Source organism: Leucoraja erinacea, chromosome 23, assembly GCF_028641065.1.
Source record: "Leucoraja erinacea ecotype New England chromosome 23, Leri_hhj_1, whole genome shotgun sequence".
NCBI lineage: Eukaryota > Metazoa > Chordata > Chondrichthyes > Rajiformes > Rajidae > Leucoraja > Leucoraja erinaceus.
Genome location: NC_073399.1, coordinates 6,864,347 through 6,878,592, shown reverse-complemented (window position 1 = coordinate 6,878,592; position 14,246 = coordinate 6,864,347). Strand labels below are relative to the sequence as shown.

The following is a 14,246-nucleotide window of genomic DNA, read 5'->3' as shown; positions in this document are numbered from 1 at the left end:
AGGAGGGGGTCGGGGATCATGCCAGTAACTCGGTCACTCACCGCTGCCGCGATGCTCCGGGCGTGGAGCCACCGCATTGTGGTCGGGGAGGGAAGCAGCTCGAGCAGACAGCAGAACTGGAACTCAGCGCCTTCTGCCGGCCCGCTCACCTCTGGCAGTGCTCTCTGTCTGAACATCTCTCACCTGCCGCTCGCCGGCTTCGCTCTTGTCAGCCGCTTCCCGCAAATCCTTAAATTCCGACAGCCGCGTAACCTCAATTGGTCCCTTGCTCGTGCTGTCGGAATTTATGTTCTTGATGTTTCTGTACTGAGGGGTAGCCAAGTCTATCTTTCTTGGCTAACAACCTTCCAACTTCGGCTTCCAAGACACATGTAAATTTTCGTGCCTCATTTTTGGGTAAAAAATAGCGTCTTCCTTGCCAGGAAATACGGTATTTAAAAACATATAGCACCAAGAAATGTACTTACCACATCATTTGTATACGACTCCATTCTTCTCTCTTTGTTTCTTAAGATAATGGCAATCCATGTCTGAAAACCCACCAAGAAACTTGCGCTGTGCATGTGCAGTACTGCAAAGGCAGAATTTAATCTACCTTCAGTACCCTGGAAATTGACGGCTTGAAGCAGCGTCGACGGCACGTCAGCTACACAGACCATCGCGTGTTACATGTATGTAACATGTATGTAACTGCGGATGAAAGGCACGGAGAATTATGCCCACCTAAGAGGTCGATCTCTAAGGTAGACATTATTCTCCCATGCCTTTACTATCTATATATTTAATAATTACCATTCTATTATTTTATTCAGGGTGGGCAGTGCATACCTTGCCTACCCTGATGGTACGTGCCTGCATTAGAGTCAAGAGTGGTTACAGTGGACTTGAAAATTACAAATGGTACTCTATTGTTCAAGAAGGTAGTGCAGCAAAAGAGGAAAATAAAGGGCGGTTAGCCTGACCTCAGTGGTTATTAGATACTAGAGTCCATTATAAAGGATGCGGCTTCTGAGTACTTTGAAACACATGATAAAATAGGCTGAAGTCAGCATATATTTGTGAAGGGGAGATCTTGCCTGACGAATCTGTTGGAATTCTTTACGGAAGTTAATAGCAGGACAGACAAAGGAGAGTCAGTGGATGTTGTTTACTGCGATTTTCGGAAAGCCTTTAATAAGCTGCTGCACATGAGGCCGGTAAAGAAGATGAGAGCCCATGGTATCAAAGTGGAGGTACTAGCATGGATAGCAGGTTGGCAGGATGGCAGAAGGCAAAGAATGGCAGTAAGGGGGGCTTTTTCTGGTTGGCTGCTAGTGACCAGCAGCCAACCAGAGTTCCACAGGGGTTGGTGCTACGCCTGTGTTGTATATCAATGATTTGGATGTGGGAATTGAAGGCTTTGTGGCCTAGTTTGTAGATTATATGAAAATAGGTAAGGAGTGGCAGGTAGTGTAGGGAAAGCAGGGACTCTGCAGATGGACTTGGACAGGTTTGGAGAGTGGACAAATAATGGAATGAATGAATGAATGAATGAATGTTTATTGGCCAATTATGTTCACATACAAGGAATTTGCCTTGGTGCTCCGCTCACAAGTAGCAACACGACATACATTAACCAATTAAGAATAAAACATAAACATTAAAACATTAAGAATAAAACTATAGTTTAAACATGTGAATGAAATAAAATACCAGAGCAAAAGGAGACTACAGACTTTTGGTTATTGGCTTGTGGAAAACAACAGTTTTTCTGTCTGGCTGTGGCAGCTTTGACAGTCCGGAGTCGCCTTTAAGAAGGAAATGCTTCAAAGAGTTTGTGGCCAGGGTGAGAGGGGTCAGAGATGATCTTGCCCGCTCGCTTCCTGGCCCTTGCAATTTAAAGTTCGTCAATGGGCGAAAGGTTGCAGCCAACAACCTTCTCAGCTGATCGAACGATTCGCTGCAGTCTCCGGATGTCGTGCTTGGTGGCTGAGCCAAACCAGGCCATGATGGAGAAGGTGAGGACAGACTCTACGATGGCCGTGTAGAATTGGTGAGGAATTCCGGAGATTCATTATTCTCCACTAATTCTCTCAATTGCTCTCCATTGAAGAGTTTGCAGATGACACCAGTACAGTGGGCTGAATCTCAAACAATGATGAGACAGACTACTGGAATGAAATAGAGAGCGTAGCGGCATGGTGTCAAGGCAACAACACTCCCTCAAAAGGAATGAGTTGGTCATCGACGTTATGAATTGGGGAGGACTGCATGTCCCAGTCTCTATCAATGGTGCTGAAAATGAGATGGGGAGAGTTTCAAGTCTCTAATGCCCCTGTCCCACTTAGGAAACCTGAACGGAACCTCTGGAGACTTTGCACTCCACGCAAGGTTTCCATGCAGTTCCCGGAGGTTGCAGATGGTTGCCGGAGGTTGCAGGTAGTGGAGACTGACAAAAACCTCCGGGAACCGCACGGAAACCTTGCGTGAGGCGCAAAGTCTCCAGAGGGTTCCGTTCAGGTTTCCTAAGTGGGACAGGGGCATTATAGTGTATCAAAATCAATTTAGCCAGGCCCAACTTCATTGATGTTACCACCAATCAAGCACACCACTGCCTCTATTTTCAGAAGGCAATGGAAATTTGATATATTCAATGACTCTTACCAATTTCTATTAATGCCGCATAAAAAGCATTTTATCCAGATAAATCTCAGCTTGTTATGGCAACTGCTCTACATGAGACAACAAAAAAAGGAGAGAGATGTGAGCAAAGCCACCTCCATCTTTGCCCGACAGAGCAATGAAGACTCAATTGGTGAATATTTCCCAGACAAAGGTCAATAGGCTTATGGTTATTAATGTAATCAAGGGATATGAAGTTAGTGGAGAAAAATAATGCTGAGGTAAAGGATCAACCATAAACATAATGAATTGCCAAGTTTCTGAGGGTCTGAATGTTTCATTGTGTTTCTATATCTGATGATCTATGTATGTCCATTAGGACCCAGGTAAAGCATTGAAGTCCATCTGCTATGTTCCATAACAATTTAGATGTTGTAATTATGAGCTTATGGAGAGGATGAAACTTGAAGATACTTCATTACACAGGTAAGGAGACCTAATAACAAGTTTCCAGAACTTTGTGTTCTGAAGTAGGAATGTCGGGAATATGGAGATAAGGATAACTGAGATTCAGAGTTAAGGGGTGAAACTCAGTCTCCTACAGAGAAACAAAGTTATCGTTCACACAGTTTGTGTCAGCTTCAGTGACTGTTACATAACGGAAATAGCAAGAAAAAGGCACAGTGGTTACTGCCTTCCAGCACCATACACCCGAGATCGATCCTGACTATGGGCGCTGTCTGTACGGAATTTGTACATTCTCCTTGTAACCACGAGTGTTTTCTCCAGGAGCTCCGGTTTCCTCCCATACTTCAGATATACAAGTTTGTAGGTTAATTGGCTTCTGTAAATTGTCTCTAGTGTGTAGGACAGAATGTTTAGGTTAGTTTAGTTTAGAGATACAATGTGAAAACAGGCCCTTTGGTCCGTGTCCTTGCCGACCAACCGTTACGATACGATACGATACGACTTTATCACCCCAACACTTGTTCTATCCGAGCATTGTATGAAATTTGAAATGATCAGGTTTTGAATAAGGCAGATTATTGGATGCACCAGGATATCTTACTTCCAGATCCCAAGGACAGTTTGCAGGTCAATTATGTATGAGAACTGGATAAGATTAAGGTGGTTGTGAATGACGCATTGGGTGTTTCTCTGAAATAATGATAGACTAATTAGAGCACAAATATATCTTTGGCTTTTGGTGAGGTTTCCTGCTTTATCCATATTGTCCTGAAACACACGTTGACAGAATATTTATTTTGATCTAATTGCTTCTTTTACTAACTCCCAAAAATCAAACTTGTGCATCACCCATTGATCTTTCCTCAGTTATTAATTAATTACTTACTGACTGCTTAAATGTTCTGTAAAGAATGAAGTGCTGGAACTCGTACTCTTATGTAGTCATTCACAATTACACCCACTGCATTAATTCAGCTTAATGGACACTCTATTCCGACCTCTGTCAGAGAGTCTAGGATGTTCTTAAAGCCTCTGAAAAATGCAACATCCTTATGCCCCTGTCCCACTTAGGAAACCTGAACGGAAACCTCTGGAGACTTTGCGCCCCACCCAAGGTTTCCGTGCAGTTCCTGGAGGTTTTTGTCAGTCTCCCTACCTGCTTCCACTACCTGCAACCTCCGGCAACCAGCTGCAACCTCCAGGAACCGCACGGAAACCTTGGGTGGGGCGCAAAGTCTCCAGAGGTTTCCGTTCAGGTTTCCGAAGTCGGACAGGGGCATTACTGATTCCTGGTAATCATTGGACTATCACCACTCACTGGAGCAGGAGCATTAATACATAAGCTCAGAACAATCGGTGAAAGTAGTTCACCAACTCACAAACTGTGATTCCACTCAACCTTAACATTTAAAGGATGGATTCCTGGTACAAAGACAGTTTATTAAGTATCAATCTTTGGGTTAATTAGCAAAGTCAGACATCCCTGTTATTACTATCACAAAGAACTGCTGGAGTAATTCAGTAGGTGAGGCAGCATCTGTGGACAAATGGATAGGTGTCGTATCTGTTCGGGACCCTTCTTTATGATCTTGTGATTGTATTTGACTTGACTTTATTCTGCATAATAAGTTAATGAAGTAGCAGAAGTACAGCTTAAATAGAAGGGTTTTACAATAGCCTGATACCTTTGTGATGCTAATGTGACAGAAGATAAAACCCTCTGAATGTAGGAGCGTGGAAATCACTCAGATAATTCATGAATGTTTGAAAGGAATTAATCATGGTGCAGCTGAGAATGGAAGGCAACTAAGATGCAACACAACTTGGCTGTGTAAATTCAGCCTTCACGCCTCACCGCAGTTAATTAGGAACTGTATGGATCCAACCACAATGCAGGTGGAGATATTGCTAACGAGAATTATAGACTGCAGAATGTTCAAGAGTCAAGATTCGAGAGTGTTTTATTGTCATGTGTCCCAGATAGAACAATTAAATTCTTACTTGCTGCTGTACAGCAGAATATGTAAACATAAATGCACTGTAAACAATATCATAGACGAGAGAGGAAAGAAGGAAAGAAAGAAAGAAACATGATAATCTGAAGAAGGGTTTCGGCCCAAAACGTTGCCTATTTCCTTCGTTCCATAGATGCTGCTGCACCCTCTGAGTTTCTGCAGCATTTTTTTTTTTTTTTTTGTGTACCTTCGATTTTCCAGCATCTGCAGTTCCTTCTTAAACATGGTAATTTGCTATATCCATTCATATGAGGCAAAGTTGTGATCATAAAGTCAACATTAATATTAACAGTGGTGCAATTAGAGGCAGAGAAGAAGACAGAGATCAGAGACAGAAACATTGACGTGGGAAATTCTGAAGCTTAGCACTTTGGGAACGAAGGCAGGACCAATAATGATGTAGAATTTGGATGAGATCAGAAATAAGTACACAGTGGTGTAGATGGGAGAGCACAACAGCCTCAGGGACCTGGCTTCCATCTCAACCTCGGCTGCTGCTGGTATGGGGGCATTCAACATTCTCCCTGTGAATGAGTGACTTTCCTTCTAGTCATCTGCTGGCTCCAGTTTCTTCCCACATTCCAAAGACATATAGGTTTGTAGGTTAAGTGTTTAAGAAGGAACTGCAGATGCTGGAAAATCGAAGGCACACAAAAAATGCTGGAGAAACTCAGCGGGTGCAGCAGCATCTATGGAGCGAAGGATTAGGCAACGTTTCGTGCACGAAACGTTGCCTAATCCTTCGCTCCATAGATGCTGCTGCACCCGCTGAGTTTCTCCAGCATTTTTGTGTACCTTAGGTTTGTAGGTTAGTTGACCTCTGGGAATTGCCCCGACAATGTAGGGAATGAAAGTGGAAATGGATAATGTAGAACTAGTGTGAACGGGTGAACAATGGTCACAGTGGTCTCAGTGGGTCGAAGGGCCCGTTTCCATGCTGTATCTCTAAAATAAACTAAACAGATGAGTACATTTCCATACAAGGGCCCAGTACCAAATTGCACCATAGTACAAAGCCACATGCACCAAGAAATGCAAGTTGGAAAAAATTACATTTTGAGTCGATTTATTTACTTTGTTTCCCCATATAAATGTAATCAGAGCTAATTATATTCAATCTATAAAGTCAGGAAGGTGATTTTTTATTACCCAAATGGTCAATTGGTGGGGGGGGGGGGGGGGGGTCACCTGTCACCTGTATTAAAATGATATCCAAAACTGTGCCGATACAGAACGGGTTGTGATGTCTCTGTGACAGGATGAGGGGGATGGACAAGAAACAGAGTCAGAGAGAGGTGGTAAGACTGGGTGGTGAGGACAGTGATAGGCATCTGAGCCACAAGGACAAGAATAAAGACCCGGCCACAAATTCCGGACAGCCTTATTTCTGGGAATGCTTGAGAAAGCGCTATAGGTTTCATTGTCGGTCGCCAATGGGAAATGATGTTGGGAAAAGTCAACGGTAACAGTTCGGTAAAAACAGTTGTTTATTTATAAATTGGGAATTACAAGGGAAGAAATGCAATTTGTATGCATTGTGTGCAAATTGCAAAGGGCTATATAATTATTAGTGAAACACAAAGGAGAGTGCTTGTTTGCAAAAAGGATTGCTTTTTTAGCATTAACAGAGGTGTTACAAGAACAATGGATTGCTTCTGAATTAGCTTTTCATAAATGGACACATTGTACACAAAGCTCAGCAAAGGTATAATGACAGGTTACCTATCATGGTCTCTGCTACTGGTTCATAAATATGGGGAACATATAATTCATGGTCTAATCCAACAAACAGCAGTGTAGTCCCCAGGCACTACATCGACTGGGTGAGAAAAGATGAGATATGAACAGACCAGCAGATTGAAGAGGATAAAAGAAATAATCAGGTCAGGTCGAAGGATGTATTATCAAAAATAATATTATGTTAATCAGAGAGCGTGCCTAGCCAACTGTATAGGAGCGTCAAGGGATGGAGGTATAATGAGATGCCTGAACACCAGTAGCATTTTAAATAAGTGGTTAAACAACATGGCTACTGGCGATTTATAATTCTAACCCTGTAGGAATCATTCAAATAGCCTCAGGGTTGCTGTAGAAAGCAACAGAGGTAGACCCATATTAAATTCTTACTGCGTCATTTGCAATGAATCTGTAAAATATTTTTTTTTAACTGGTTTGACTCCTGTTCAACAAATTAACATTCTTGTTAAAGTCACCCATGTTAAAATTGTAAATCTTTACAAATGCATTTTTCTTGTTAGTAATAGGAACAGAATAATTCTTCTGTTGTGTGACACCTCCACGTGGAATGTGTTAGCTTTTACCTCAAGTGCATGTTAGAATCATAGATATTACAGGAGGACTTTGGCACTTCATGGCCTGATCAGACGCAAATAATTTGCTAAATCCAACTTTCTCAGTAAATAGGTTATAGCTTTGCACATGCCGTTCAGCTATTTTATTTAAATTGGTAATACAGGTACCTTCATCTTCCACCACATTGTCAGACTGCGCTCTAAACTCTCACGGTTTTACTATGTGATTTTATTTCTCAACTTAGTTGTGTTGAAGATTGCAACAGGTCAGTTGTCTCCAAGGACCGCTTGTGTTACATGATGGTTGGATTTGCCAAGGAGGGCAAGGTAGAGGAGACGTGGTGGATGATGAAGCTGGTGGAGTAGCTGAAGGATGAGCGCGCGCAGCTGCGTTCTGCCAGCTCGGCCGTCGAGAGTTTTGCGGCGCAGATGGAAGTGTGCGAGGTGTGTGGTGCCTTCGTCATCGTGGGTGATGCCCAGTCCAAGGTCAACGATCACGTAATGGGGAAACAGCACATGGGATATGACAAGATCAAAGCCACGGTGGAAGAAGTGAAGGTGGTTCGGAAGAAAACCGAAGAACCGGAACGTGATGACAAATTAAAACGGGAGACGGAGAGAAGGTCGCCTTCCGTGATGGCCAGAGGAATTGTCAGCCTCTCCCAGAGGGAGTAATGGCCGCAACCGTGCTGCCCCGGACCATCACCCGCGCCCAAAGATCAGAGCTCACATCCGCGCAGCAATAACAGCCGCCGCCGCCATGTTCGAGAGATTCAAGGAGCCCTGGGGAGCGCGCAGCACGACTCGAGCAACAGTTTAAAGACAGTTTAAGGGAAACATGCAGAGAAGTGAAAGTTAAGAAGCCAAGAGTTATTATGCAAGAAATTGAAAGAACAAAAATAGTTTGTATCGACTGTTTAGTATTGACTGTCCATGCACCTGCACTCCTAGATACCTCTGCTCTTCAACACTCCCCAGAGGTCTACAATTCACTGTGGAGACCTTGTTAGACGTCCCAAAATGCAACACCTCACATTCCTCTGTATGTGGGAAATGCCAGCAAAGGTGGCATTTACTAAGCTCGGTTGGTTAGAACAAGGGGTCACAGTTTAAGGATAAGGGGGAAATCTTTTAGGACCAACATGAGAAAAACATTTTTCACACAGAGTGGTGAATCTCTGGAATTCTCTGCCACAGAAGGTAGTTGAGGCCAGTTCATTGGCTATATTTAAGAGGGAGTTAGATGTGGCCCTTGTGGCTAAGGGGATCAGGGGGTATGGAGAGAAGGCAGGTACAGGATACTGAGTTGGATGATCAGCCACGATCATATTGAATGGCGGTGCAGGCTCGAAGGGCCAAATGGCCTACTCCTGCACCTATTTTCTATGTTTCTGTGTTATTCTGGAGAAGCTAGTGGTGAAGCCATTGAGTCATTGTGGTCAGCATGATGGATGCATTCCTATCGAACTCTCTGGCGGAGAATTCTCAGATTTTGATGCAGTAATTGCAGAAGTTTGGGGGTGTGTACTGAAAACAATACGACCATTGCTTCCACTACCTTCATTGTCTGGTGCTGGCAGGTAAATGTTTGTAGTACAATTGAATCATTTGTAAAGGCCACAATAATTAGAGGGATTAGAGGATTTCCAACATACATATTCTGTTGTGCTGCAGCAAGTGAGAATGTCATTGGTCTATCTGGCACACACGACAATAAAACACTCTTGGCTTGACTGGGACTTGTGGGAAAGCAGCGCATGTTCGCTCCAAACTAACCTCGTTCAGCAGGTGGCGTCAGATGAATGAAACTTCTGCACTTCTCTCCTGCGAAGCAACATAAAACAAAGAATGTCTTTTGAACATGAGGTAGAATAATCGTTTAAAAATGTAGAACAATTTCACACAGTCATGGTATTTATCAATAACGGAAGGGTCAGATCCGGAGGTTTTTGGACCTTGTGCAACAAGGAAATTCCTGGAGTCGTTTTACTCCAAATGCTTGCAAATAAATCAATGTAGTTCATGTTTAAGAAAGAACTGTAGATGCTGGTACTATACATCGAAGGTAGACACAAAATGCTGGAGTAACTCGGCAGGTCAGGCAGCATCTCTGAAGAGATAAGGGGGAAATAGATATAGATATGCCATTTATTGTCACTATACATGTACAGTGAAACTGAAAGCTGCTCGTACTCAGTGCATACATACAATTTAGCACAAAAAAACAAGAAACAGAAAAAACAAAAAACAGAAGGGAGATGGGGGGGGGGGGGGGGAATAGGGGCACAAATTCTGCAGCGCTACATACATATATACAGATGGAAGTCCGTGTTGGGCGGTGTAGTCAGTGCATGTGTGAATTTGAATTTATAGTAGATATAATTCTCGGAAAGCAACTATTCCTGAGTCTGTTTGTCCTGGATTTGATGCACCTATAGCGCCTTCCAGAGGGCAGCAGGTCGAACAGTCCAAACGCAGGATGGGAGCTGTCTTTGATGATCTTCTTTGCCCTGCTAAGGCAGCGGGAGGTGTAGATGTCCATCAGGGAGGGGAGAGGGCAGCCAATGATCCTCTGCGCTGTCCTGGTTACCCTCTGAAGCCTCTCCCTGTCTGCCATGGTGCAGCTGCCATACCATGCTGTAATGCAGTATGTCAGCAGGCTCTCGATGGACGAGCGGTAGAAGGTCAGCAGCAGGTTAGAGTCCAGGTTGTGCTTCCTGAGGACCCTCAGGAAGTGCAGCCGCTGCTGAGTCTTCTTGATGACCGCTGTCGTGTTGTCCGTCCAGGAGATGTCAGCAGCGATATGGACGCCGAGAAACCGGAAGGTGTTGACCCTCTCCACACACTCGCCGTTGATGTGTAGGGGGGCTAAGTCGGTGCTGTGCCTCCTGAAGTCGACAATGAGCTCTTTTGTTTTCCTGGTGTTCAGAGCCAGATTGTTTTCTGAGCACCAGGTTGTCAACTTCAGGACTTCCTCTCTGTAGGCTGCCTCGTCTCCCTTCGAAATAAGTCCGACCACAGTAGTGTCGTCAGCAAATTTGACGATGCGGTTGTTGTTGTGGGCCGGACTACAGTCGTAGGTGTAGAGACAGTATAAGAGGGGGCTTAGCACACAGCCCTGTGGGGAACCGGTACTCAACATGCGAGTGGAGGAGAGGTGGGGGCCTAGTCTCACAGTCTGGGGCCGGTTGGTGAGGAGTCTGGGGCCGGTTGGTGAGGAGTAAAAAATCTTTTAGGACCGAGATGAGAAAATCATTTTTTACACAGGGAGTGGTGAATCTGTGGAATTCTCTGCTACAGAAGGTAGTTGAGGCCAGGGAGAGAAGGCAGGTACAGGATACTGAGTTGGATGATCAGCCATGATCATATTGAATGGCGGTGCAGGCTCGAAGGGCCGAATGGCCTACTCCTGCACCTATTTTCTATGTTTCTATGAGAAGGAATGGGCGATGTATCGGGTGGAGACCCTTCTTCAGACCTTCCTTCAGTCGCCCATTCCTTCTCTCCAGAGATGGTGCCCCACCCGCTGAGTTACTCCAGCATTTTGTGTCCACCGTCAATGCAGTTCTTGCTCCACATTAAAGGCATTAACGGGGCAAACGTCGATTATAAACTGGAACATCTAAATCCCCTGTCCAATAGTTGTGTGGTACGCACTCGGATAAAACACTAATCTTATTTTTGTTTTGTTGCGTTTCCCTTTCATTAAACTCCTATCAATAGGTTACATATCAACAACGTAATACGCAAAGTAGTTATCGTGTTGTTTTCCGTTTAAAACGTGGGTACTGAGTGTGAAAGAAACATAGAAATATAGAAAATAGATGCAGGAGTAGGCCATTCGGCCCTTCGAGCCTGCACCGTCATTCATGGCTGATCATCCAACTCAGTATCCTGTACCTGCCTTCTCTCCAAACTCCCTGATACCTTTAGCCACAAGGGCCACATCTAACTCCCTCTTAAACATAGCCAAATGAATTGGCCTCAACTACCTTCTGTGGCAGAGAGTTCCAGAGACTCACCACTCTCTGTGTGAAAAATGTTTTTCTCATCATGTTTTGAAGTAAACCCGTCTCTCGCCCGCCATGAAGGAAGTCTCCAATGTTGGTCCCCACCCGTGTCCCCACAAGTGTCTCTCGTCTGTCGCTAGGAACAGTCCTTGCTCCGGCGCCATTCCTGGTCCTTCCAACATAGTGAAATCAAAAACTAAATCGCAATTTCCAATATCCCCTCCCCTCCCACCCACCGCTGTCCGGATCACCTGTTGATGTGGGCAGGTCTGTGTGAAATAACAAGCATGTTGGACAATTGACATACCGAGGGGAAGTTAGTACACAAACTACGAAGCGCCTTGGCTGTGCTTCAGCTACCGTGCGCCCAGTCGGGCTCAAGGCTGTGTGGAGTATCTCCGGCCTGGATTATTGCCAGACTGTCCACAGATAAACACACGTTGTCACAGCACCACAGGGTGGACAGTACCTCGAAAATAGCCAGCAAACAATCTAGACCAACGTGGAATAGAATGACATCAAATGGCGTTAGTTTTTGTTTAGTGTGTGTGTGTGTTTGTGTTTCCATCCGTAAATATATTTGAATGTGGTATGTATAGTACAACGCAATCTGTACCCATGTCTTGCTCTACATGTATACGTCATGTGGCCCTTCGGCCCACATGACGTATACATGTACAAGCAAGCCATGGGCACAGATGCACAGAGGTACGTGGATCGTAGAAAGAAACAGATTTTTGGATAAAACGCCAAAGTAAAGTGTCAATGTATTAAAACAGAATTATAACCGGGTATACAGAGAAAGGAACTAAACAGTAATACATAGATTCACAGCGGCATAATTGCATACACGATTGTGGATATGTACATGCACACACACACACACACACACACACACACACACACACACACACACATACACACACACACACACACACACACACACATATACACACACACACACATATATATACACACACACACACACACACATATATATATACACACACACACATATACACACACAAACATATATATACACACACACACACACATACATATATATATACATATATATATATATACACACACACACACATATATATATATACACACACACACATATATATACACATATGTATATACACACACACACACACATACACACATACACACACACATACACACACACACACACACACACACACACACACACACATATATACACACACACACACACACACACACATGTATACACACACACACACACACACACACAAATATACACACACACACACACACACACATATGTATATACACACACAGTTGCCTATTTCCTTCGCTCCATAGATGCTGCTGCACCCGCTGAGTTTCCCCAGCATTTTTGTGTACCTATACATATATATATATGCGTTTGTGTGTGTGTGTGTGACATTTATATGCGTGTGTGTGCCTGTGTGTCACGTTAAACGGAGAGATCAGAAGTAGCAAGTGATTGAATTACCTTGTCCACTGATATTTTCTTCGCAGGAGAACCAGATGCCGGCGTGGAAATAACAGATCACATACTTGTCATCTCCGCTTTCCCAGCTGTACTGGACTACGCTGCTGTCGTTGCTGCCCGGAATGTTGTACTCGATACAGTTATTCTGCTTCTCCTTTAAGTTGGTTTTACAGAAAGGTTTCACCACTTTCCTGGTCCCTTCACACCAGTAGCTGGTGCTGAAGGCGGTGACACAGAAGACGAGGGCAACAAAGTTGAGAGTAAGAGCTAAGGACGCTCGGTGTCTCCTGTCGATTCCCATTTTTTTTAAATCGCAGACAGATTTCACACACAGTAATCCGTTCTGCATTGGTTAAATAAATGCTCAGTGCTGGTTCACCCCATCGTTCATCACTCCCAACATCCATATGCGTTCAAGCTCTCGGTTGCTTGGAGGTCGACCCGGTACATGTTCTGTCTGAGACTGGAGTTGCTGTTGTGTCAGATAGGAGGCAGCACTCTCTCGCTCCGTAAACGACAACACACTCCCTCTCTATCTCTCTCTCTCTCTCTCGTCAGCCAAACCCATCCATCGCTGTTCATTCGGTCCCTGAAATATAACCCGCGACAGTCAAAATCAGCTAGCGGATAGCGCTCAGTGTAACAGGATGGCCTTTGGATGAGTTAGTGCAAGAAGCAGGGCGCTTGTAACTGCTGCTCTGGTGACAGGGGAATCGAGAAATACTTGCGCGCAACTGCATTGCAAAGTTGTCTTTCATTCACAGACAGACGAGCAGGGACAACTGCCTTGAATAAGACTCTCAAAATGTTCAGTTGAAGAACGGGACTGGAAACCTGAAAGACTGAATTAAGGACTGCAAATCAAAACCGTTTAAAAAAGCAATTCTGGGAGTTTGAGGTTTTTGTTGTGACTACAAATAACTATTAGTTGAAGGACTTACAGTTATTCTGGGAACGAGTGTATCCGTGGATTCACTGAAGGACAGGTTGGTTTAAGTCTGGACACTGGGCAGTGCTGTTCACCAAGGGAACATTAGCTTCCACTGGCTTCATTCACCACGGCAGCACGGTTTGTATTTACATTGCCCATTACACAGCATCAGGGCGGTGCGAGGCGCTACACAGCGATTAACATAGAACATGGAACAGAACAGCGGCCCTTTGGGCCCACATGTCTGTGCCGAACATAACACCGAGCTGAACTGATCACATCTGCCTGTACGTGATCCACGTACTTCCATTCAATGCCCCACCTAAAAACCTCTTAAACCACTATTGTATCTGCCTCCATCTCCACCCCTAACAATGTATTCCTGCCCCCCCCCCCCCCCCCCCC

General features: G+C 44.4%; 1 protein-coding gene across 1 annotated transcript in view; it reads right to left on the bottom strand.

Moving 5' to 3' along the window:
- The window catches only part of gsg1l2b (gsg1-like 2b), a 35,488-nt gene extending 21,456 nt beyond the window's left edge, over positions 1-14,032 (bottom strand). The window contains exons 1-2 of the mRNA XM_055653727.1: positions 12,911-14,032; positions 9,173-9,220 (exon numbers count right to left, since the gene is read on the bottom strand). Of these exons, the coding sequence (XP_055509702.1) occupies positions 9,173-9,220; positions 12,911-13,259 (397 nt within the window). The 5' untranslated portion in view covers positions 13,260-14,032. The remainder of the gene's footprint in view (positions 1-9,172; positions 9,221-12,910) is intronic.
- Positions 14,033-14,246: the final 214 nt, after the last annotated feature.